Source organism: Lagopus leucura, unplaced genomic scaffold (genome assembly GCF_019238085.1).
Source record: "Lagopus leucura isolate 7727_CA_CO unplaced genomic scaffold, USGS_WTPT01 Super-Scaffold_100001, whole genome shotgun sequence".
NCBI classification, from domain to species: Eukaryota; Metazoa; Chordata; class Aves; order Galliformes; family Phasianidae; genus Lagopus; species Lagopus leucura.
The window spans coordinates 102,337,612-102,363,525 of record NW_024962262.1 but is presented as its reverse complement, the minus strand read 5'-3'; the positions used below and the strand labels follow the sequence as shown (position 1 = coordinate 102,363,525).

Below are 25,914 nucleotides of genomic sequence, written 5' to 3'. Positions count from 1 at the left end.
CCTGGGAGTCTATTCATATGTATTAGCTTTTGTTTGTTGATCTGCTTTTGCTTTCATATGCAGTTCACGTTTCAAAGTAAGTCGAGACGAGAAGGGTGCCTTCAGGGTACTGCATGTTCCTGGTGTTAGCTCCTTGGACATAGGCAAAGCATTCTGATCTTTCCTTTATGTTTTTTTAGCCCAGTTAATGTGGGGAATAGAAAGGTGAATTGGCACACACTGACCTGTCTTCTTTTGTAGAATGGGAAAGATGAAGGGATTTGCGGTTGCAGCCTCTCTAGTATCTCTGCTTGCATACAAGGACAGCCCTAGTTATGGTAGGATGCAGATTCTTAACAGGATCAGTTATGCAGGAAATAAAATATAGGGCAAGGAATGGAGGAATGGTGGCTTATAAAGACTTATAAGAAATGCAGGGCTAAAAAGGTCAGAGGAAGACCTATAAAACAGAACAGTCATACGAGTTTCTTCTCAGAAATAGGACCAAGTGGCTTGCAGAAAGCCTGCTTTGTAATAAAGAGACAGTTGCCTCAGCTTCCTCAGAAACTTACTTGCATTTTTTCAGAAGAGCATATTATAGAAAATGGCTGACATTCAGGCCACATCTTGTAGGAAGGAGTGTTATCTGGAACTGTCAAACTGTCTTCCTTAAACACCAACAGCCCTGTATAGGAGGATGAATTCAGTTATTCCTTAAGTTCACCTTTAAAGAGTTGAGTAAATGTGAAAAGTCTTGTAGTGAGCTGACTGGCCAGATACTATGATTCCCGCATTTAAGCCATGTTTTATAAGAAGAAATCCTAGGCTCAAAGGTCAGTCTTCTTCAGACTTCTGGCTCCCCATGCATTCGCCATGGTGTTGCTTTCGGGATTAACTCTTGATGGCTGGGGCTAACTGCCATTACAAGCTGTCATGTTCCTTGGAAGGGTGCATGAAAAATCCAGACTTCCCCATCACAAGAGAAAGAATTTTCCACCTGTGCATGTGATGTTGATTATATCACTACCAGCCTGAAGTGAGTAAATGAGCATGGGTAAGGGAAAGAAAGTGAATGAGATACGCATTTATACGTTTGTACTATATGAACATGTACAGCATAGTTTGTACTGATTCTTAGGTTAAGCAGCACTGCTTACTTATCTGTGAATGAGGTTCATTTGCAGTCACTGCTTACCTAGCAGCTTCAGAAAACGAACTTGAAAAAGTGCACTTTTCCTGTAGAACCGCTAAGTGTCACTATCACTCTCTAGCCTTCCCTGCAAGCTTTAGTTTCTTTAACAAAGCTTCTTTGCTGAAAAACGTCGGAATATCGTAACTTCCCGAAAAGCCTGGAGCTGGGAAAGTCTGCACCTAAAATGTGAGCAAGTGATTGAATGTGAGCTATTGATGAAATGAATTCTGAATTACATTCAAGCATAGTGTTAGAAAGATTTCCAGACAGTTTTATGAAGTATGGCTTGAGACCTACTGAAAATGATTACAGGATGGAATAAATGCTTCATGAGGAGATGTTAGAAAGGTTGAATTTCTACCACTTGGTGAGCAATTTAGAGAGCAGTCGAGGAGCTGAGATTTACAAAAATAACAAAGGAAGTAGATAGAGCAAATGGAAAATTGTCCTGTAACAAAGGACTGCTTTCTTTAGTTCTACCCAAGATAGAATTGAGGACACGTAATATGGTAGGGACTCATTTGAAAAGAAAAGAATAAAACAACAACAACAACAACAACAAAAAAAACAAATAAAAAAACCACAAGAACCTGCTGCTATGAGAGTTTTAGGAGCAGGTATCAACAGATTCACAATGCCTGTAGACAAACTAATGGAAAGCCAGTTTATAAAGATAAAAAAGGGGACAGGTAGTAGCAGTGTGTTCCTTAAGGTCCCATGCTTCGATGAGGGAATAGAACAACGGAAATAGATCACAGATATTGGCCAGGTGAACCTGCTGTCCCTATAAAGTATTAAGTGTAGATGAATCTGGTAGACTGAAAGATTCGAAGGTTCCTTTTGTTCCTAGCCCAATGGAGATGAGCAGGAGCTTCTTACCCATTTCAATTCTCATTAGTAGCAGGGTCGTCAAATTCGCAGTACATATACAAATACTGCCTGAGACAAACAGGATACAGTACTTTAAAGATACTCATATAAACAAAGCATGAGTAGCTTGTTTCTAAGGGCAGGCCTTAGTTCTCTCTTGAATTTTTGACTCCCAAAGCACTCATCCTACTTGCTAACTAGAAAGTTTGAAGTTTGTTAGTGTGTCTCCTGTGCACGCAACAGAACACAATCAGACAGGATTGAAAGAGTTTATTAAGAATACAGTACAGACTGGTGATCAGGTGCAAAACTTGTCTGCATAAGTACATTGAGTACATAAGTACAGTAAGTACATTGACAAGAACCTTCTCACATTAGCAGATTAGTTTAGCCTTCTCATTTTTCATATTTGTTCATCTTTGATGCGTCTTGATATCATTTCCCTTTCTGTGATTATTACCCCAAGCTATAGTCCTGCAAATACTCAAGTTCTCTTGCGTCCTAAAATCCTTCTCCTCAGTCCATACTAAGTCCTGATGCCTCTTTACTGTTTCCCTTTGTTTGCATGGATTCCAGAATGAGTTTAGTGAATTTTGCAGCGGGGACAAATAGCTTAGTCATTCATGCAGCCATTAAGGGTTGTAGAAGAGGTTTATTCACAGGGATTAAGTCGGCTGGGTTTCCAGCCTCCTTGTCTTCGTTCCTTTGATCACTCTCAGACTTAAAAAAGACCAAAAAAAAAAAAAAAAAAAAAAGAAGAAGAAGAGAGAGAGAGAGAAACAGTCAAACACTTTTCCATCTGAATTTAAAGCAAAACAAAACCAAGCATTTGGAGCCCAAACATCTCGTTGTATGGTGTTTTTCAGTTTTTCAAGCAGCAGCAAATGTTACTGATCCTAAGTCATCTCCTGTGAAATTATATTACTGAATCCGGTCAAGTCTTCTTTCCAACGTCATCTGAAATCCGGGAATAAATTCACTAACTCCGACGTGGTGTTAGTAAACAGACATTCTTTGTTTACGACATCCGATGTGCCAGGGGATTTCTCCGCCCTAACCGCGCATGTTCTGCTTTTTCAAAAGATCTTCAGCTTATATTCAATACTTGTGTTACATATGCACATATGCCCGGTTTTCCCTGGCAGTATATGCATATTCAATACTCCCCCCTAAAATCATTAACATTGGCTCCTGCCTCTTTACATATGCTCAGTGATTTTGGTTGGTAGTCTCAAGACCCTCGGGGAATGAATTTAGCAGTCTTCATGACCGCATTCCTCTTGTTTTTCCAAGTTGGGAGTTTTCCACAGCTCGTTTGCAACAGTGAGCAACTCTTTCTCACTTAGATGATAGGAAGAGTTCTTGTGGAGTGATGTACTGGAGAGGGCATCCACACCGACCTAGATAACAGTGATATACTGGGCTCCTTGAGTAGGTAAAGGATGTTATGCAAATGTGTTTTGCTTAGCATCAGACAATTAAGGCAAGTTTTCCTTAGCAAAAGCTAGTTTTGTGAAAATAAGTATTGTTCAGTTAAGGATATCACCAACACCAAGCTCAAACTTTAACTTAGTTCCCTAAGCTGGGTAACTGACGTAAGTGATGTTCAGCAGAACCAATCAAGGCAAGGCTGACGTGCTCGTATAGATAGCTTCTCTTCTTATTTCTAAATGTGGTAGTTCAGCTCTGGCACTTTCTTAATGCACTTCATGCAGATTTCTGCTGTACACCTGAATCCAGGCGGAGAACACTCCAGTGATTTCAAGAATTACACAAAATGTTCTCTTAATATATCCTTATAAGCATAGCTGGTGAATTGTTGTATAACATGAATAATACTTGCCTGAAACACCATAGTAGCCTTTAGATGTTACGGATGATATTTGTGAGGGAGGTAGCATTATAAATGAGGGAGGTAGCATTATAAATGGGGAGACGTGTTGTAAGACTGTCCTCCTTTAACATGATACAAGTTATAACAATACAATTAAGCTTGCTAGCTTTCACTGATGGATACCCCTGTTCTGCAGTTTGTTTAAATAACAGAAAGAACCTGCCTCTGAATCAAGGAAGCTCTGCTGAGTCTTTGTACTAAGTAAATAGGAGGTACAGCTTAGAATCAGTCACTCAGAATCAGAACATGCAACATACTTTTGGGAAAACCTGTAACAAAAAAAAGCGACATAACTCCTAGAAACTTCTGCATATGCAACATATCTCTTGGAAAATTTCTGCATATATAACACCAGTTATGTGTATAAACAGAAGATCTTTTGTGTAAGCTATGCGCAATTGGAGGAGCACCTCCATGTAACCAGCACCGTCAGTAAGAATACTTGCTTAACTGTAATAAAACTTTTGCTGTTAAATCTTTTTGCATCGACTTCTTCAGTTCACCAGGCACAGCTCTTTCAGCTGCATCATGGTCATTCATCAGTGTTTTCCTAAGTATCAAGATAAATATTTTACCTACATAAAATTGCTGATGTTTAGTAAGATTAACCATTCTCCAGAAGAGCTGATTGCAAATTTTCTCAACAGAGAGCACACTCTTTAAGCTGAGTGCTGCACCTGCCCTGCAAAGCTCAGTTCCGCTGGTTATAAAGCTAGAGCTATCGGTCCATTGGTTCTCTCCCCAGCGCTGGTAGAGAATACAGGACAGCGACGCGTGCCCCTCACCCGCTCTGATTGCTGGGGCCTGACGGGGCGCAGAGGCGGGAACCACAGGCGAGCACTGCCGGAAAGACAGCTCTCATACAAGGTTCCCAAACGCCGCCACCAGGCTGCAGCTGCCGTCGCCCGGGCAACAGAAAGCGGCGCTCGGGAAGAGATCGTGTGCCCGGAAGCGCCTCAAGAGAGGAAGTGACGAGCGCTTGGGTGCCCCGGAGGCCAACAATATTAAAAAAAAAAAAAAAAGGCGGGACTGGCGTGGTGGGAGCGCGCGGAGCATTTACCATCCCCGCCCCACCGTTCTGCTCCGCCAACCCACAACGGCCGCGCAGTGCGCCGAGGCTCCACCGCCGGGACGGGCTGGGCCGCGGCTGCCTGGAACCGCCTCGAGGTAACGCCCCCGTGCCGCCCTCCCTGAACAACGGCACTCGTGCCCCGCCCCGCCCGGCCCGGCCCGGCCCGGCCTGGCTGCCCGCGCACGGGGGCGTGTCAGGCGGCGGCGGCGGCGTGGGACTTCGGTGGCGCCGGGCCCTCACAGGGTGGCGCGGGGCTAACGCCGGCGCGGGAGCGGCGACTGCAGGTGAGGCTGGGCCCGGGGCCCGGGCGGCCGCGGCTTATTCCTCGGGGCCGGCGAGGGTGCGCCGCAAGTTGACAGCGCCTGCGGAGCGGCCATTGTCTGTCCTACGCCGAGCAACTGGAGCGGTGGTCGGCAGTAACTTCGTCTCGCAGCGGCGCTCCCGCATGCCCGGCAGCTGCCGGCCTCGCCGAGCTTCGCGCCTCCAGCTTCGCAGGGATGGGGTCGCAGTCGCGCCTCGTCCCCTGTCCTCCTCCGCCAGCATCCTGCGGCGGGTTCCCCCATCCTTCCCTCCCTCGCTTTCTTTCCATTTCTCCCCTCTTCCCTGCCGGCGAGTCTATGTCGTATTGCATCTATGTGTTGCGATGAAGTGTCTGCAGGCAGCGTACGGCCGCTCTGTATTGGGCGCTCAGCCCACCCTCTGTTGGATGCAACTCGCACTCGCCGAACTTCGTTCCCTGGGCTGCGAGCCATGCGGGGACTATGGCTGCGCTCGTGCCCCCCTCAGCCTTGGTGGGGAACTGGGCGGGTGGGCTGCGGGGCGAGGTGCTCACAGTGCTTTACTGTTGCACCCGCTGCTGCCGAAACATCTGGAAACCAAGTTACGGGTCCCTACGGTTTCCTCTCTCTGCCTGAATAGTTCACAGAATGTGCTGCAAGAAAGCGATGGTAACTGTGAGGAGGAATGTCTGGGTGGTTGGCTGTTCTGTCCTTATCTTCTGGTCAAATCTGCAGAAATCTTGTTGGTTAACTTAGTCTCCCAAGGATGAGATTACAAAACCAATTGTAAGATTAGGAGATGTTCTGCAGGTAACACCTGTGTGCCAGGATGGGGAAAGCAAGTAAAATTTTTCTAAACCTGATGTGTTCAGTAGCTAGAGTAGATGCTTGCTCTAATCTGCTGCACTTGAGAAGGGCCAGAGGGCTGTAGACAGGCCACCTCTGTTTGTCTTGTGTGCTGTTATCAGCATTGCAGGTTAGACTCTAGGCTGGCTCGTGTTCTCATGTTTGCTTGCCTTGTTCTATAAACTAGTTCTGTGCCTTTCTTTCACCTTCCTCTCTGCTGTGTTGTCGTTCTTGTCATGGTGTTAATAGGTCTTTGTATTCTTCCTTTCCTGCCTTTCAGGGTGCAGTTCTGTGCTAAGTATGATATAATTTAGCTATCTAGTTGTTGTTTCAAGGTTAATTTCCACTGAGGCCACATTTTTACTGCCTTCTTTTTTTTTTTCTTTTTTTTTCTTTTTTTTAATTTTCTTGGGATCTATCAGTTATGCTTGTATAATGGTTTGCATGACTGTTTGGAGTATCATTTAATAATTTTTGGTAGATTATTAATCTCATGGAGCAGATAGTTGAGTCATCTAATAGCTCAGTGATCACTAGACTGACATAAAATAAAGAGGAACGTGTCTGGAAGATGTGTGTGGAGAGGGGAGAGGGTGAAGTCTGGGCTATTTTGTGTGGAAATAGCCTGTGTCTGAATTGGATTATGGTAACGTGGAGCTGCCTCCCTAGATGTACTTGCCTGCTCGAAGTGGAACTTAGCTCTTCATTTTTGTGTTTGGAAAGGTTTGTGTTTGTTGGCCAGTCCTGTTCATTAAATTCTTACCTCCCTTCTGCAAAGGGAGAGCATGCTTCTCTAGCTATGCCTCCAAAGGCCTTTTTCCTACAGAGTTTTTTGAGTACCTTCTTTCCAGAGGTTCTAGTGTGTCAGGAGGATTCTCCTTCTGCCAGGTCTTGATTATCTGCAGATCTAGATCAGTGTGAATCTCAAAAATGTGTGAAATCTTGCAGATTGATGATGCTGTATATGAGGAAGCATGAGCTGATGGAATGGAGCACCAGGTTTGAAGCTAGGTTTCTCTTTCTAGTGCAGCTTTTGAGAGTAAGGCCATGTGCTACAGCTAGGCTGAACCAACGTCTTATTTAGTTACTTTCTCTTCCACACATGATTGACAGCTGTAGGGTCACAACTGAGCTACTTCAACTCACTGATCTAGCCAAAGCTTACATTTGAAGTGTTTTTTTTTTTTTTTTTTTTTTTTTTTTTTCCCCCCAAAGTTAACAAGTTGTGTCAACTGATGGGAAGATCTAGTGGGCATCAGAAGTGAAGTAAATGCTGGGAGGAACCTGTGAGGGCAGATTGAGAGTGGGCAAGAGAACAGTGTCTCCTATGGAGAAGGACTTGGTGGTCCTGATGAATGAAAAGTTGGACATGAGCCAGAAGTGTGTGCTTGCAGCCTGGAAGGCCAACTGTATCCTGGTGTGCACTGAAAGAGGGTGGCCAACAGGACAAGGAGGGTGATTGTGTCAGTTTGCTCTGCCCATGTGAGGCCCCACCTGCAGTAACACATCCAGGCCTGGGGCCTTCAGCACAAGAAAGCTGCAGAGCAGTTGGGGTATGTCCGGGGGAGGGCCACAAAGGTGACACGCAGACTTGTGCACCTGTCTCATGAAGAAAGGCTTGAAGGCGTTGGGCTTGTTCAGCCTTGAGAAGAGAAGGCTCTGGGGAGACCTCATTGTGGCCTTCCATTACTTGAGAAAAGCTTATAAGCAGGAAGGGGGGCAACTTTTTGTACACTCAGATGGTGATAGGACAAGGGAGAATAACTTTAAACTAAAAGGAGACTTTGATTAGATGTTAGGAGAAATTCTTTTTTTTTCTTTTTTTTTTTTTTTTTCAGTGGGTGGTGAGGCACTGCAACAGATTGCTCAGAGAAGTTGTGGGTGTCCCATCTCTGAAGCTTCAGAGCCAGGTTGGATGGGGCAGTGGGCAACCTTATCTATCAATAGAATGGCTTAGTTTGGAGGAGACTTCAGAGATCACCTAGTTCCAAGGCTCCTGCTGTGGGCAGCTGTGAGCCACTCACAGCTTGATCTACTGGTTAGCAACCAAGATCACAGCAGAAGGGGGGGGGGGGGGGGGGGAGATTGGAACTAAATGATCTAAAAGATAAGGTCCCTTCCAAGCCAAGCCATTCTGTGATGCTTTTACTTGCGCTATAATGTGTACGGTTTCACTTTGATTGTCACATTTGTCCTATGTACTACTTCTTTGTCCCACAGTCCTTTGAAAATGTCTGTATTCTTTCTCCTCAATTTCTCACTTTTCAGTTGTCTCCTCCGGAGCTTTTATCTTTTAGGTAGGCTTATTGACCAACTCTTTCTGTCTGTTGCAGAGTTGTGGATGAGGACAGTAGTGGCCAGCTAGGAGAGTGTTTCAGTTGAGAAGAGGGTGGCTGCATGGTCGAGTTGGTTGCTGTGGTCACTGCTGAAGCAGATACAGGAGGCTAGTGTTGGATTAGCAGGGAGACACCTAGGCAGTACTTGAGGGCAGAGGTGAAGATGCACAGGGTGCCAGGATTGAAGCAACATCAACATGCTGGTCAATTAGAGAATTTTACAGATTTCAAGGAGCTGGTCTGGAGCAGCAGTTCCCCTAATTTTGTCAGTCATTCTCAGTACTGTCAGTGCTATTGTTTTTCTTTAAAGGTATCTGCTCCTAACGGTGCTCCTAACACCGTTCTGGAATTTAAGAACGGATGGAGAATATTGTTTCACCTCCTTTTATGCTTTCCTTACTGACCTGGAAAAAGTTGAGTTTGATGAATGCTAAAAAGCTTGAAATGTTTGGTATTAAAGAGGTGTAGATACAGGGGCTGTGCTGGTGCTGTGGGATCCTGGAAGCCTAGGGGTCTTATTTAAGAGGTCTCAGAGGTAAGCTGTTGGGGAGCCAGCTGGTGGTTTAGTTAGTCTCTGATAGTCTCTGTATTACTATCTTTTTTTTTTAATCTTATACAAATGATATCCTTCTAAAAGATTTTTTTTTTTTCCAGAATTCTGTTCCCAGTTTATCACTTTTGTCTTCCTTTTTCTGACTTCAGTGGCCCCCCATGCCTCCCATCTTCCTGTATAGTGTATGCTTCTTGATACAAGAAAACCCCGCGATCATTTCCATGTATTACTTTTCTGCTAAGTACTTTTTTTTCAGTCACTTCTCTTCCTCTTGGCTGATGAATGCCATCTTCAGGCTTTTCTCAATCCTGCAGGCCACTGCAACTCCTCTTTCTGCTGCTGGAAAATCTCTGTCTCTGCATGACTCCTTCAGCAATTTTCATCTCATAAGCATGGCTAGTGATCCCTTCATCTACTCTGCTTGTGACTCCATCCATACCTACAGCAACTCACCACTCTAGATACCAGCTTCCAAATGAATATTTGAGTTATGATCTGTAAGGAACAATGAGTAGCTGGAAATGCATGTGTTCAGAAAAGAAGGAAACAATTGAGGGGGCTAAACTGGGAGAAGAAATTATCTGCGGGGCAGCAGAGTTGTAGGATAATCGAACCTCTTGTGAGACTAGAGGAAGAGATGATAAGAAGTTGCAAAACTGCAGTGGCAGACTAGAAACACTGTTGATTTTCCTCAGTTCCCTGGGCTTGAGGTAGAAGTAAGCAGGTCTGTAACCAAATAGTTTCTGAATGACCTGCAGCTGCTACTTCACTCTGCTACCTGTTTAAGAATTCAGCATGCTGTAGCTTCCAATTGCAGCATGTCAATAAAAATATGAGAATGTGTGTATTACGTTTCATACTGGTAATGAAAGATAGAAACTGTGAGCATAATTTCTGGATTATTTCAGCCTCTGGCATCCCTTTACCTTTGTGATGTATCAAAGTTGTGGAAGAAGCCTGGTACTGGGATATTCAAGTAAAATGACTGTGTAACACAATGCACTACAGGTTGGCTCCTTCTATAACCTGACATAGTTCCCAATTCTCTCAATTTAGAGCCGGAGTCAATCTCAGCCAAGCTCTTGGGATTCTGTCACCATGGAGACTGAGAGTGAGCAGAACTCCGGCTCCACCAGTGGGAGCTCCAGCTCTGGGGGAAGCACCCGTCCTCAGATATCACAGATGTCTCTGTATGAGCGGCAGGCTGTTCAGGTGAGGTGCTACTATGTGCTGGGAATAAATGTGTATCAGTGAAAGGGTGGTGAGCCCTTTTGTATGTACCTGAGTCGTCGTGTCAGGGTGGGACCTTGAAGGGGTGTCTTGTTTCTGGATTTAGGATTTTTTGTGCTAGGCCTGACTTTTACTTCATTCTTTTATAAGTTACTCCACCAGCCTCTTAGATTTAATCTACTGTGATCCAATAGACTCATTTTAGCTCCATTATTCTAGAGCAAGTTGCTCAGCTTGTCACACTATTTTCTCTATACAGACTTTACCCTATGAGTGTCCAACCTTTTGGCTTGTCTCGGACCCACTGAGTGAATAGGATTTGTCTTGGGCCACATGTGCATAAGTTGCTGAACTCATAAAAAAAAACATGTATATATTCTTCAGCTGAAGGGACCCACTGTCACTGCTGCTGAAACACACCACCTGCCACCTCTCTGTGCTAACATACACTGTTTGGTGTCCATAATTGTTCAGCAAGCATTGGTGAATGTCAGTGGGTGCAATTTTTTCCAAATTGAATTCAGTTCCACACCATTTCTTCATACACACTTCCACGTCAGACAGCAACATACAGTTATTTGCCATCACATGAGTCAGCACTGTGCACTGCACAGCACTGCCCTCCCCACGTCTCAGCTTCAGTTGACACAGTGTTAATAGTGTTTAGCCATTGCTAAATGTTGAGTGCGTGTCTGGGACCGCTCTGTGGGGACACCGTTTTTGTAGCACAGGGTGGACTGCGTTGCAGACTCTGCTGGGCTGCATGGAGCCCATGGGTTGGACATGTGTGCTTTATCCTATATATTCATGCTGTACTGGAGCACTTGTCTGCCTGCTGAACCATGAACACTGCCAGATTCCTGGAGCTTATTAAAATTTTGCGAATGTGCTTTTTGCTATCTTAGAATATACCTGTGATTCAATCTTTATCAATTTTGTAGCTTTAATACTTATTTTGGTGTTCTAATGTGGTGGCCTTGCTTTTTTCACGGGGACTAGAGATTGTCTCAAGGCTGTTACTTATTTCTTCATTTATCTCTCTAATCATGTTTCAAGGACATGCTATTTTTCACAATTGGGTTTTACTCTTTCTTCAGGCTCTTCAGGCACTCCAGAGACAGCCCAATGCAGCCCAGTACTTTCATCAGTTTATGCTCCAGCAACAGCTTAACAGTGCCCAGCTTCACAGCTTGGCTGCTGTCCAGCAGGTGAGTTGCACTGGATCTGAGGAAGATGTGGAGATTCTCTGCTTGTACACTGAGGTCCTTATCTGCGATTCCCTGAACACGTTGTTTGGGGTTAATACAAACAGCTAGTAAACTGTGAGGGTTGATGAAAAGACTCGTTTGCTTTTCAGCAAAAAAATTCACCTCACCAAATGGGAACTTGCACTTTGGAGGCATGTGACTTGCCATTCCACCTCCTTGAAATAAAAGATAGGTGGTTAAATCACCAGGGAATGTTTTAAAACAATCTTAAAGTGAACTGTGGATGGCTATTTCTCTAACAGTAACTGTAGTTTTCTGTATGTGAAATTTAATGTGAGGTCCTCTGAATTTTTATTTTGAAACTACTCTGTTTTCTTTACTAGTTACTAGAAAGAAAGTTCCTAGAAAGGGGTAGATCTTATCTATCAGTAAGGGTGTTTCCCTTCAATCCTTAATTGATTTTGGATTGAATTCCCTTCAATTAAGGGTTGAATTTCTTTCAATCCTTAATTGAATTTTGCTTATTGAGATGATGTATGATGCTTAATTGTTGAGCAGGTATTTTTATTTAGCAACTTTGCTCACCTGTCAGACTTTGTCAGTTGAAGATGAATTAAATGTGATGTGACAGTACAGGTCTGTCCCTCTCAGTAGCTTTGCTTCTTGGCTGTTAGTCCAAGATCTAATTGTTTTCAAATCCCTACCTGTAGTTCTATAGCATGGAGTGAATAGAGTATCGCGAGTATCATACTAAACTTTTCTGTAAAACCGACTAGACACATATAGTATACTTGCTGTGGGATCACATAGGAAAGGAAAAAAGCATTGAACACTATTTACCTTCCTCCACTAACCATACGTGCCTCAATTTGAAATTTGTTACTTGCAGTGCTACCATTGTATTGTTAATAACTTGCATGACTAGCCCAGCAAATTGCTAATATTGGCAGGGACTAACTGGGTGTTAACAGTGGACTGGAGCATCATCAAAGTTGCAGCATGTAGCATGACAAACTGAGGCAACAACAGGATATGTACTTAATTGTGGAGGAATGAAGGTCATGCACTTTCAGTGTTTATTTCCATTGCATGTGTTGTACAGGACTGAAATGGTTTGGTGAAAAGGAGGTGCCTTGCTGAGTTGCACTTGATTTGTTGAGGGGTTTGTAGTAGTTCGACTGTGCTCCAGTTCTTGAAAATGGGAGAAGATGCTGATGATGAGACTCCGTGTTTATACGAAACCAAATATTGGGACCTTTCTTTCAAGTACTCTTTTCTCTGTCAATCTTTCTTACAGGCTACTATTGCAGCTAGTAGACAGGCCAGCTCACCAAACACCAGCACCCCACAACAGACTACCACCACCCAAGCCTCTGTAAGTTATCACATATCAAAGCCTTTCTCTGCCCCCTACTCTCCTCTGCCCTTGTTCTTTCTCCTCTTTGTCTTTTAGGAAGGCAGTCAGCCAGGGAAACACAGCTTCTAAGAATGCTGGGAGTCCACAAGATACAGACAACTTTGAGGACTTGGGGTGCTGTCATAATTGGTGGGGGTTGAGGAGCCCAGAGAAGGTTTCTGAGTGGGAGAGGCCTCTTAGCTGGAAAGGTAGTCACTGATCTCTTTTTCCTGAGGCTTTGGGGATATGTTGTCATGGTTTAGAAGAGTATCAGGACTTCTTAGAAGGAGGAGTTTTGAGCAGTTTGAAAGGGACTATTCTTTGGCAGAGCTCATTGAATGAGTGGAAGTATGATTTTGTAGTGCATATTGGGAAGCTGCAATTTGTTCAGGGAATAGGTGAGTTGGTAAGGTAGATTACTTTGTTTTTGCTGGTTTGATTTTATTTTTCCTTTACTTGAGAGGCTGGAGAAAATGTATTTTTAGATCTCTTATTGAAGTTACAAACTATCAGAGATACCTGGGCTTAGCTTACAAATGAGTTTAGCATTCAGGGTTGGCTAATTTAGATTGCATAACCCATTAAGGCAAGAATTTCTTTCTTCTTGGTCCCCTGCATGATACAGGGAGAATCTGTGAAATATTGCTTCTACGCCCCAGTAAGTGGATTTGTTCTTATTTCTTTTGTCCCCATCTCTTCCTGTATGATTTGGGACTTTTCTCTGTTTTAAGATCAACCTAGCCACCACATCAGCTGCTCAGCTGATCAGTCGTTCACAGAGCGTGAGTTCTCCCACTGCCACAACTCTGACGCAGTCTGTGCTCCTTGGGAACACCACTTCACCACCTCTCAACCAGTCGCAGGCACAGATGTATCTCCGGGTAAGAGATATGTACACACAACTGTGTCTGTGTACACACAACATGTATGTACACACAACATGTCCTGTGTATAAACTGTGTCTTCCTAGACACTCTTGTTTCAGTTTTTGGAGCTACCAACACTTCTGGGCTAATTCCAGATTTAACTAACTCAGAATTTAAGAGTGTTGTGTTCTGAATTCAGATGGGAAAGGTCTTGTCACAGTTTGACTCTGGGCTCAGCTTAAGATGAATTTTGTATTGTGTACTGAGATACTTAAGAACCATATTTGTCTCTGCTCTGCATAGATGTTAAAGATCCCATGGCACTTCTCACTGGAGTACAAGTGTGAAATATGTTTGCTAGACTTGACTATGGCTCACAAAAATAAAACTACTTGTTCATTGTTGGAACAGATAGATAGTAAATTACTCCCTTCAGCTACTCCACACAGGGACACAAGCCAAGATTCAAGCACGTCTAGAAACAAATCAATATGAACAAATAATCTTTTTAATCAGTTTGAAGTGCTGCTATATAAAAAACATTAGACTTCACTATTATCAATCTCAGGTTTGATTACTTACTTGGAAAATATGTTTTTTCTTTTTGTTGGCATTAGATAAAGATTGTAATCTCTTTTTCAAGTAACCCTAGTCTTGGATATGTCTTTTATCTCTGCTGGTCAACCAGTCCCAGATATACGCCTCGGAATTAAATTACATGCAAGTCTTCTAGCTAGTCCTGGATGGCCTGTGGGAGTTGACTCAGGCCCCTTTTTTTAATAGCAGGTTATTTGTCTCCATAAGAAAATTGCTTCCACTTTCCTATTCTTGAGGGTTATATTTACTGTTACATTGCAGGGAATGCTGGGATTTTTTCCAAGCGCAACATTACAGCCCTTTGTTGCTCTCTAATCTGCTTGTGGTTCACTGTCTTTCTGTATTCTCCTCCGTTCCTTTCATTTCACATCACCTGACCCTTCCCCCAACAGCCGCAGCTGGGAAACCTGTTGCAGGTAAACCGGACCTTGGGCCGCAATGTCCCTCTTGCTTCCCAACTCATCCTGATGCCTAATGGGGCCGTGGCTGCTGTCCAGCAGGAGGTACCACCTACCCAGTCTCCTGGGGTCCATGCAGACACAGACCAGGTCAGTGACACCTCCTTCCTGGAGTCCTTCTCTTCCCCTGCACTCTGCCACCTGCTCTCTGGTCCTTTGCTCCAGCCACCAATGCTTATAAAGAAGGTTGGCTCTGTTTTATCCCCGTTCTGTGTCCCTGTAACTAGTGCAGATAAGGCATGTTCTCTTGTCATCATTTCTCAATGTTTGCTTTTTGCCTCCAGAAACAGGATTCATTCCAGCTTAAAATTTCTGAGATGAGACATAACCTGAATCACATCTTCACAGTTGCTCGATTATCCTTGTGTGAAAAAAAAATTGCTAAGATCTATGTCCATTTTTTTTTCAGTTGGACATTCACTTTGCAAGAAAGAGTCTTTGCCAGCAGTAGTATTCCTTTGCCCAGTTGGTTTGTTGTAAAAATGCCTAAGACTGAACAGGCCACAAGTTCTTATCTCCTGCATTCACCTGCAAATGTTTCTACAGATTGCTGTGGCTTCCCATTTTCCTGGTCCTAACCCAGTCATGCTTGGGATTTCCAGTAACTTCATATTTATCTTGTCTGAACCACTTTTTCTGGCCATGTTAGTCCCGATCAGATGTGAAGATAACACTGCATGTGGAGGGGGAGTAAATACAGAAGATGGCAATGCCAAAATACAGAGGAAATAGAGAAAGGCTGCAGAATAGCTGCAGGCATCATAAGTGGAAAGCCCTGCATAGGAAAAGAGGCAAACGGCACAGAAGTTGAAAAGGAATTACTAGTCTTTAAAGGAGTATCAGCGCTTTTAACAACCATGTGAAAGTGGATCCTAGCAATGCAAGGGCGAGGCAGGTCTGAAGGCTATTGCATGCCTCAGAGAGAACGGTGGTGTTCTTACGCGGTGTTCAGAAAGTGCCAGAGATCTTTAACTTCCATCAGAGATGGAGCAAAAGGGAGTTCACGTTTATATATTTTCTGGGAATAGTTGCAGCTGAGCTTTATCCTGCAGTGTAGGCCAGCTCTGCCTGTGAGACTTAAAGCATCAAATCAGCCTGCATCCCAGTAGAGTTTATTGCTTATGCATTCTCTTGTTCTCTACTGTTCTTAGACTTTTAGGAAGTTACATGCATAAAACAAACAGACTGTATTTTGTATGTGTTTCTAGGTTCAAAACTTGGCTGTGAGGAGCCAACAGACCTCAGCCACTAATGCCCAGCTCCAAGGCTCTGCTCAGAAGGCGGCTCTGCCAGGAAACTCCCAGGCTTCAGGCCTACCACAGGCCACAAGTACAGGCCAGACTGTGGCAGTGGCTCCAGCCTCTTCTGGCAGCATGGGCCAGTCTCTCAACTTGAGCCAAGGGGCAGCAGGCAGTAATGGTGTCTCCGGGGGTGTGGTTGCAAGTAGTGGGAGCCAGAATTCTACAGCATTGAGCCAGACAGCCTCTGCAGGTTCTGCTGGCAGCTGCCAACGGAAAGGAACAGGAGTGGTTCAGCCATTACCAGTAGCAGCTGCCCAGGCAGTGACTGTCAGCCAGGGAAGCCAAACAGAGTCAGAGAACGCAGCCACAAAGAAGGGTGAAACGGACAGTGGTGGACAGCAGACTGTGGGCATGAACCTTACCAGGACAGCTACACCAGCACCCAGCCAGACATTGATTAGCTCAGGTAAGTGGTGCTCTCTTCCTTCTCTTTGAATTACCTGGGCTTTTGTGAGAATGCCATTTGAAAGTCCAGCAGTGAAAGGTTCTCCATCATGCCCTCCAGCTTCAGTGCTCCCACGGGCTGTTCTCCTGGGATTATCCTGCTCTATTAATGACAGAAGTTGATCTCAGCCCATTCAGTCCTCACGGTCTTCGACCAATAAGCTGTCATTTTGGAGTCATTTTACTGAATCAGACCAGTACAGTGGCTACTTGCTTTTTCTTGTTCTCAGCTGTGCTATTGGTAACCTTTATTCTCTCTTCTTGTTTGGCTCTGTGTTTGTATATAGCTACATATACACAGATTCAGCCACACTCACTGATCCAGCAGCAGCAGCAGATCCACCTGCAGAAACAGGTGGTAATCCAGCAGCAGATTGCCATTCATCACCAGCAGCAGTTCCAGCACCGCCAGTCCCAGCTCCTCCACACAGCCACCCACCTCCAGCTGGCCCAGCAACAGCAACAGTCATCATCTCTGACCCAGCAGCAGCAAGCTCAACCTCCACAGCAGCAGGCTCCACCTCAAAACCAGCAGCAGACTCAGACCCTTGTGGTGCAACCTATGTTACAGTCCCAGCCACAGTCTGTTCAGCTCCAGCATGACAGTCCTAGCCAGCCAGCCACCAAGTCACCTGTTCCAATTCAATCAAAGTCTATGGTCACCATCAAACCACCTCAGCTTGGGCCTGCCAAAATGTCAGCAGCACAGCAGCCTCCACCACACATCCCTGTGCAGGTGGTGGGTACTCGGCAGCAGGGCTCAGGCCAAGCCCAAGCACTGGGTATAGCTCAGATTGCTGCAGCAGTACCAACTTCCCGGGGAATGCCAGCTGTGGTCCAATCTGTTTCCCAAGCCCATGCTCCTTCCCCACCTTCTTCAGCTCCAGTATCCTCGCAGGAAGCTCCTCCTCTCACTACAGGGGTGAATTTGGCACAAGTTCAAGGTACAACCCACATGGTGAAGAATCCTACCTCCTCTCCAGTTGTGGCTCAGATGCCAACAGCATTCTACATGCAGTCTCTCCAGTTGCCAGTAAGTCAAGAGAGAGAATGCCGTATGGATTCTCTTTGTTCAGTCCAAGGACGCTAATTGTATTCTAGCTGTGGGTGAGTGGGATGGGAGGAATAAGAAGTTTGAATTAGGGAATATGTATGGAGACTTTACCTTTCAAGAACACAAATTCCAGCCCAGCTCTTGGGGTTACTGAGCACAAGCATTTCTCTTTCACATGATCATTCATTCAAAGACTTGCATGAAACAAATAGGGGAGACTCGGACCCTCACTGAAACAGGGTAGGTGTCCACATTACATACGAAATATCCTATTTAACAACAATTGGCCTCTTCATTGTTTCTCTCAGGAGAGAGAAGGCGGCTGTGTGGGCCATGAAGACTGAACTTCCCTCTCCCTACTAGGTGTGGATATCTCCAGGTCAGAGAAACCTTGATGTGTGGTCTCAGCCACGCAGGTAGAGCTGGCTCTAGGCCTCAGAGGATTCTCTAGCAACAGGCTATGCAGAGGTAAACAAAGATGGCTCCTGTTCCACAGGCCTCTCTCATGCTGCTCTGAATTGTCCAACTAGGATCTACCTGACTAACTCCTTGGTACACCAACACTTTCCCAGCTCAGATACCCTCAGCTGGTTGCTGTGACTGTACTTTTTAGTGGGGCTTCACTTGTATAGTCAGGGACAGAATGTGCCAGTTTGTTTCTAAACTCTGACTGCTTCTTCAGGAAGTTACCACTGGATTTGTCTGATTTTTAGAACTGGGGGGACGATTCTGCTGTCATCCAACATCTTTCCTCAACTGATCTGACAGATTTTCATTAGATAGGATCTGATGTAGTCAGAAGCTTATTTGGAAACTTCTGAGTGACTGCCATTCCATTTCTTTCTTACTGGAATAATACCTCAATGTTCTCACAGTGTCTTGGTATTATATGAATATCTCAATATATCAACTAGGATTCTAGATCTTAATCGCAGTAGTCTGACAGTGAGTCTTTTGAAGTTTGACTTTGGCTGACAGTCATTTGAAAGTTTGGCTCAGTTCTAGACAAACACTCCTAAATAAAGATATGTACTCTGAGGAAGCTGGAGGCATTTCCAGGGTTGGAACCAGACTGGAGATAAGTACGATGGACCAGGGTCTATCTCTGCATTGCCTTCAATCTGTGTTGTTTTCTGCATTGTGATTTTTCTCTTTGCTTACGTGTTCTACTTTGTTCATGCAGGGCAAGTCTCAGAGCTTAGCAATAAAGCGCAAGGCAGAGTCAGAGGAGGAGAAGGAGGTATCAGCCAGTGTCACTGCACTAATGCCTGCCAGGTCCTCTCCTGTGACAGATAGCCCCAAAAATGTGGAGGAAAATAATGGCCATGGAGGTGAGGTACAAAGTAGAGCTGCATCTTATGTGTGCTAATAATCTGATCTCACGCTCCATGTAAAGTAGATTGAGCAATAGTAACACTGACACTTGGGCTGTTAACATTCCAGATAAATCTGATTCTGCTGCTACTGCAACCCCAAATGCCACATCAAGTGAAGGAACATCAGTCACCTCGACTTCTGTTCCCACTGCAAACCTGGCAATGGTGTCACGTCAGACAGGAGACTCCAAACCTCCACAAGCCATTGTTAAGCCCCAGATCCTCACGCACATAATAGAGGGCTTTGTCATCCAGGAAGGAGCAGAGCCCTTTCCGGTAAGAATTTACTGCTGCAAGGGAAATATATCTCTTGGAAGGGTGGCAAGCATTCATCTTTCAACAGATGAACAGACTATATTTCCCCATGTTCCAAATCAGCTTTTTTAGCTTAAAACACGGAATTGAGGAAGGCAAAGGAAGCTGTTTTCATGCATGAAGCTAGGTGTCAAGAATTGTTACTAGAGAACAGGTTGGAGAGAGTAATATAAGAGTGATGGGAACTGTCTTCTCCAGTAGTTCCCAAAGCAATACATTATTTAGGAATTGTAAGAAGGTTCTTCTGCCTGGGATTTAGTGAGGGAAGGATGCACTGCATTGCATTTTGAGCAAGCAGCAAGTTTAGGCAAATGAGGGGCGATAAGTCACATGGGTAGGCTATTCAAGGAAGACAGTACATGTTGAAAGAACTCTCACATCTGTGAGTCAGGAAGGAGTAATAACTTTGTTCAGTATCTTCTTCACTAGGCAGAGGGATTCTTTTGAGTCATAAGGTGTGAGGGACTTATGCCTTGAAAGGGGATGGTGGACACAGAGACTCCTTTATTGATGGGCCCAATGCTTTCTCTTCCTGCCCAGGTGGGTTGTTCTCAGCTGCTAAAAGAATCTGAGAAACCTTTGCAGGGAGGGGCTCCTTCTGGTCAGGGTGAAAACCTGTCCAGCAATTCTCCAGGAGGGAACAGTGCTTCTATGGGTGAGTTTCAGCACCAGAACACACAGGTAGCGGTACTGAAAATTTCTTATAATACTTCATTATTTACTTTATATAGTATGGACTTGTGTTTCTTCCTGCCCTCCTGCTAACTTCTTAGAGACTCAAGCTACAGACCCAGGGTCTCTTTTTCTCAAGTGCCAGAAAATATTACTTGTTTTTAATACAATCTAGCACATGTTAGTAGTAAGCAGAATCTGAACTGTGATGACTTAAGGTTGTAAAGGGTATTTGGACACAGTAGAGAGTGCAGTGGTGGAGATTCCTGTGCAGACTTATAGGGTATGAGGGATATGTTATTTCTTGTTAAGTGAAAAGATACTGACAGGAGAAGTGCACAACTCTGTTCAATATCTTGGGCTTCTAATTAGTGAAGCTTCTGCCTCTCCCCAAGCTAATTGCTTTGTAGCTTCAAAAGAGTGCTTGGAATCTGCTCTGAGAAGAGCAGCAGAATGAGGAATCTTTATATGTGATTTGTTTCAGTTCAAATAATCAAATGGTGTGCATCTCTGTGTCTCACTAGAGCTTGATAAGAAAGCAAACTTGCTGAAGTGTGAATACTGTGGGAAGTATGCCCCAGCTACCCAGTTCCGTGGCTCCAAAAGGTTTTGTTCCATGACCTGCGCTAAAAGGTAATAGCAAGACATCACTTCCTTTTCTCGTGAGTTTCAGAATTTTCTGGAATTGGGCATTTGCCCTTTTTCCAGTTAGTGTATACTATTTAAGTACATCTGATTTTCCCTTCATGGGATGCACTGACCACACAGATCCTTTAGGACTGGACGTGTTTATGACTTGTGAGTGCTTCTAGGAGGCATATGTGGTGTTGAGTATAAACAGGATTTTTTACTTGCTCAGAAAATCAGATGGGAAGGGGGAAGTTCTTGGGCTCCAGAGAACCTCTGTTCAGTTGAACATACATTTGGCTGACTAAATTAATGCATACTGACAGCTGTCTGCTATATTGATACCAGACAAAGACACAAGGAGAAAAACCTGGGAAGACATTACAATAGCAGAGTACTTGTTATGGGTTTTCTTTTCCATTAAGGGAATGACTTAATTGACCTTTCAGATGTTAGAGCAAGACTTTGGTATACAAATATTGCTTGTGTCAGAAGTCTGGACTGGTTTCTTCTAGGGAGAATTCTTAGAAGGAAGAACAGAATTTGTTGGTAAAGATGAGTTTCATCCCCATCTAGAGAAAGGAGAAGCAGTAATTTAGTTAATTGCTGTTTCCTAATTGCTGCTCTGCTTCTACTTATTTGAGGTACAATGTCAGCTGCAGCCATCAGTTTCGGCTGCAGAGAAAGAAGATGAAAGAACTCCAGGAAGCTAACTATGCTCGAGTGCGCCGACGGGGATCACGGCGCAGCAGCTCTGAAATTACTCGAACAAAGATCCAGGGCAAGCGTCACAGGGTAAGGCCATAGTCCTGTCTGCTTCTGTCAGAGCAGCCAATGTAAAAGTTGCTGCTGCTAGAGGCATCGGGTTCTTGTAATGTATGTTGTGGCGCATTAACTGCCAAGTGGATGTTCTGACACAGTTGTTACACAGGGCACTGTAAGCTACTCCCATTGCTTGCTCATCAGCTGCAAAAGTTAGATTCACATTTGTACTTCTGTTTACTCTGTATTTACTCCAACATATGTCACAGATGTCTGAGTGAGTGTGATCAGCTGACAGGCTGATCTGCTTTTCCTGAATGGTTAGCTTTCTTTCAGAGAAATGATTTGAATCAGATTATAGAAGGATTGAATGATCTTCCTGGACTTATGCAAAGCCTTTGACATGGTCTCTCACCACATCCTTCTCTCTAAATTGGAGTGGTATGGATTTGAAGGATGGACTGTTCAGTGGATTAAGAATTGGTTGGCTGGTTGCAGCCAAAGGGTTGTGATCAATGGTTCTATGTCAGAGTGGAGGCCAGTCACAAGCAGCGTTTCTCAGGGGTAGGTTTGGGACCAATGCTCTTTAACATCTTCATCAGTGACACAGAAGATGGCATTGAGTGCATCCTCAGCAAGTTTGCAGATGACACCAAGCTCAACAGTGCAGTCGATATGTTGGAGAGAAGGGAAGCCATCCAGAGGGACCTGGACAGGCTGGAGAAGTGGGCCCATGAAAACCTAATGAAATTCAACTAGGCTAAGTGAAAAGTGCTGCACTTGGGCCAGGGCGATCCCAGGTATTTATACAAACTGGGGGAAGAACTCCTTGAGAGCAGCCCTGCAGAGAAGGACTTGGGGGTCCTGGTAGATGAAAAGCTGGACATGAGCCAGCAGTGTGCAATTGCAGCCCGGAAGGCCAGCTGTGTTCTGGGCTGCATTAAAAGAGGAGTGGCTAGCAGGGAGAGGGAGGTGATTGTTCCCTTCTACTCAGCTCTTGTGAGGCCCCATCTGCAGTACTGCATCCAGGCCTGGGGCCCCCAGCACAAGAAAAATGTGGAATTCTTGGAACGAGTCCAGATGAGGTCCACTAAGAGGATGATCAAAGGGCTGGAGCACCTCTGCTATGAGGAAAGGTTAAGGGAAGTGGGATTGTTTAGCTTGGAGAAAAGAAGGCTCCAGCGAGACTTCATTTGGCCTTCCAATATTTGAAGGGAGCGTATGAACAGGAGGGGATATGATGGTTTACAAGGGTGGATAGTGATAGGACAAAGGGGAATAGTTTTAAACTAAGAGAGGGGAGATTTAAGTTAAATATTAGGAAGAAGTTTTTCACTCAGAGGGTGGTGACACACTGGAACAGGTTGCCCAAGGAGGTTGTGAATGCCCCATTCCTGGAGGCATTCAAGGCCAGGCTGGATGTGGCTCTGGGCAGCCTGGTCTGGTTGTTAGTGACCCTGCACACAGCAGGGGGGTTTGAAACCGGATGATCTTTGAAGTCCTTTTCAACCCAGGTCATTTTATAATTCTATTATTTAGAGCTGTCATGAGGAAGAGGAATGGACTGTGGGAGGATAGTGAGGAAAAGGAAGGGAATTGAGAATCTCCCTTTTGTGACATCAAGCTGTTGTGGCAGCTGCCCCTGGACCAACAGCCTGAAACAGCTGTCACTGTCTGGGAAAACTGCTGCTGCTCTTAGTTTCTGACTTTTACAGTTAATAAATGTGAATGTATTTGTTCTTCATTAAAGCAAAACAAAAACAGCAAAAAACAAACAAACAAAATGCTTATGTTTTCTTTCTTTTTCGTGGGCTTGTAGGGCCAGGAGGATTCAAGTCGAGGTTCTGATAATTCTAGCTACGATGAGGCTTTGTCCCCTACATCTCCAGGACCTCTGTCAGTAAGATCTGGCCATGGAGACAGAGACCTGGCAAACTCTAATATGGCCCCACCTACCCCAGATCTACACGGCATCAACCCTGTATTCCTGTCCAGCAATCCCAGTCGTTGGAGCGTGGAGGAAGTGTATGAGTTCATTGCATCACTGCAAGGTGAATCTATGGTCCATTCCTGCAGTTCTGCAATCCAATAGCATGGGGAAATTTGTTGACTCTCTTTTTGGAAATCTTTGAGAGTGATACGTCATGCTTTCAAACTGTATATGTTTCTGGAGTAGGTCATGCAAATGGATGAGTTGTACTCCTCTGCGAGTGAGATGGGGAATTGGGACTGTCCATGGCTGTTTCTTAGTGCTATTTCCTTGCTTTCACAGGATGCCAGGAGATTGCCGAAGAGTTTCGGTCACAGGAAATAGATGGCCAGGCCCTGTTGCTTTTGAAGGAGGAACACCTCATGAGTGCTATGAACATGAAGCTAGGACCTGCTCTCAAGATATGTGCCAAGATCAATGTCCTCAAGGAGACCTAACAGCTCTGAAGCTAGCAGTTTCAATTTTGCTCTGACCCCAGAGCAGCTGCCAGCTTTAAGACATTCTGTTGGGGCAAGGAATGGGACAATCCCATGTGGTCCTGCATTCAAGAATGAAAAGGAATTTAACTGCCTGAAACTGCCATGCACAAGCCCATGTCTTGATCTTTGAATGGTGCTATAACAAGGGAAGAAAATTCCCACCTGGGGCCTTTGAAACTTCCTTCCTTCTTTGGATATGCCTCTCCCATATACCACATTAAGAAGAGAAGGAGACTTCCTTCTGTTTTAGCAGCCTTGTAAAGGGGAAGTGCCCTTGCCCCTTTTTGCTGTAGCAGGTTTGCTGGATCTTGGTTATGCTGGAACCTGAGGTACAGGAAATTCCTGCCCTGCATGGTTTTGGGAGCAGCTGTGTGTGGAGTATTTAAAAAGGTCCAAGTGGCAGAGGTGGGTATACAAGAACTAAAACAAAAGGGGCTGTTTCTGTTATAGCCTAGGTATTTTTTTTGAACTGTGTTTAATAGCCATTCCAGCACACATATCAAACTCAAAGGCCAATGGCATTAGGAGCTACCTTCCCTTAGCTTTACTGTCTCCAGTAAAGACGCAGATTGAAGACTAGGTTTTTTGGCAGCTATTCGCTCCAGATGCCCATCTTTGAAGCAGAAGAGGATTTATCGTGACAAGGTGATGGGAAAATCTGAGTGGGAGGATGGGTTGTCTTACATTAGAAAACCCTTCACCACTAGGTGTCATGAGTGTGATAAAGTATAATTTACAGATCCAAAGCAGTCTCCAGAAGTGCCAAGGCTCTTCATATTAAAAAAAAAAAAAAAAAAAAAAAAAAAAAAACCTTGGAATTTTGGTTCGCATTTTTTGTTAAGTTTGTTTTCTGTTCTTTTATCAGTTTGTATTATTTTTGTCTGTTTTCATTATCCTCAGGAGAGCTTACAAGACAAAGTTTAAGCTGGCAGGATTGTATCACCTGCCTTAGACTTTTTTAAATTGATGTTGTAAAACAAATACTTCTCTTCCCCAGTGTGTGTGTGTGTGTGTATATATATATATATATATATATATATATATATATACATATATATGTATAAAAACACTCTTAACAACTGATTTTTAATTTTTTTTAATACAATTTCTTCCTAAGGGGTACAGTGATGTTTAGAGGATAATCCCCTGCCACTCAGCTCTCACAGGTTTTGTAAAGACCAAGTTCTGAATTTTTTTAGCATTTGCCAAAGATGAAAATGTGCAGTTCTCTTCCAGAAGCACCTTCACTTTTAAAAAAGCAAAATGAAAACAAAAAACAAACTCTGGAAGAAATTATACAAAGCATGAAGAGGTAACTGTCCCCTACAGCTGAATACCTGAAAGCAAGACTTTTTCCTAGGCAGTTTGTCTCAGCTTTTTTATTTTCAGAAGTTTCACATGCATATTTGAGTAAAACATTAGACTGTTCTATGTGGAAGGCACCTACTGTTGCAGGAGTGTTGTGGCATGGGTGGAAGCTTAATGGCACAAGAAACCATCAGAGATCTCTATAACAGTCTCTGTATTGACACACCTCATAAGAAGGGGGGGAGATTCTAAAGTGTAGTATCAACTTTCCAGTTCTAACTGAAGTGTTGAGTCTAGGAATTTATTCTTGATATCTTCATTCCTATGAGAGAAGGATTCTAAGCCTTCTTGAATCAAAATAGACCCAAAGAAAGCCACCAATTCTTGCACCTTGAAAACACTCTTCAGTCCAATGAAAGTTGAGGGGACAAAAAAGGCAGAGGTGAGCACCTCTAATGGCAAAGGAGGGCAGCCTTTAAACTATTTTATTAGCAGGCTGGGTATGGCAAAACTTGTTTACTTTGGCTTTTGACAGGGTAGGCAGGTAGTATTTGCTGCTTTTGAAGCCTAGATTAACTTCAGTCACATTTAAAGGTTTCACTTCTTCATGTTACATTCAGTGTTCTTAATAAAAATTGTTCAGGTTTTAAAGGTCTGGCCACTTTTTAAACTGTCTGAACCTGACTATTCCTGTCAGTCAGACCTTTGAGAAGCAACAACTTTGATTTTCATTCTTACAGAAGAATATAGGGAACTTTTCTCCTTTGTGCATATGCCTGAACTTTGAAAAGTGTGCATATTCTGCCTACAC

General features: G+C 44.1%; 1 protein-coding gene across 3 annotated transcripts; it reads left to right on the top strand.

Moving 5' to 3' along the window:
• Positions 1–5,220: 5,220 nt before the first annotated feature.
• PHC1 (polyhomeotic homolog 1) lies at positions 5,221–25,754 on the top strand. 3 transcript variants are annotated; one of them, XM_042866744.1, is made up of 15 exons: positions 5,221–5,291; positions 10,077–10,232; positions 11,348–11,458; positions 12,756–12,833; positions 13,586–13,735; positions 14,710–14,865; positions 15,984–16,482; positions 16,808–17,553; positions 18,758–18,905; positions 19,018–19,226; positions 19,806–19,920; positions 20,462–20,570; positions 21,209–21,359; positions 23,146–23,377; positions 23,599–25,754. In XM_042866744.1, the coding sequence occupies exons 2-15, from the start codon at positions 10,119–10,121 to the stop codon at positions 23,751–23,753; spliced, it is 2,973 nt and encodes a 990-aa protein (XP_042722678.1). In that variant the 5' UTR covers positions 5,221–5,291; positions 10,077–10,118; the 3' UTR covers positions 23,754–25,754. The 3 variants fall into 3 exon arrangements, with proteins under 3 accessions (XP_042722678.1, XP_042722677.1, XP_042722679.1); XM_042866743.1 differs by lacking the exon at positions 5,221–5,291 and adding an exon at positions 5,938–5,954; XM_042866745.1 differs by lacking the exons at positions 5,221–5,291; positions 14,710–14,865 and adding an exon at positions 5,938–5,954.
• Positions 25,755–25,914: the final 160 nt, after the last annotated feature.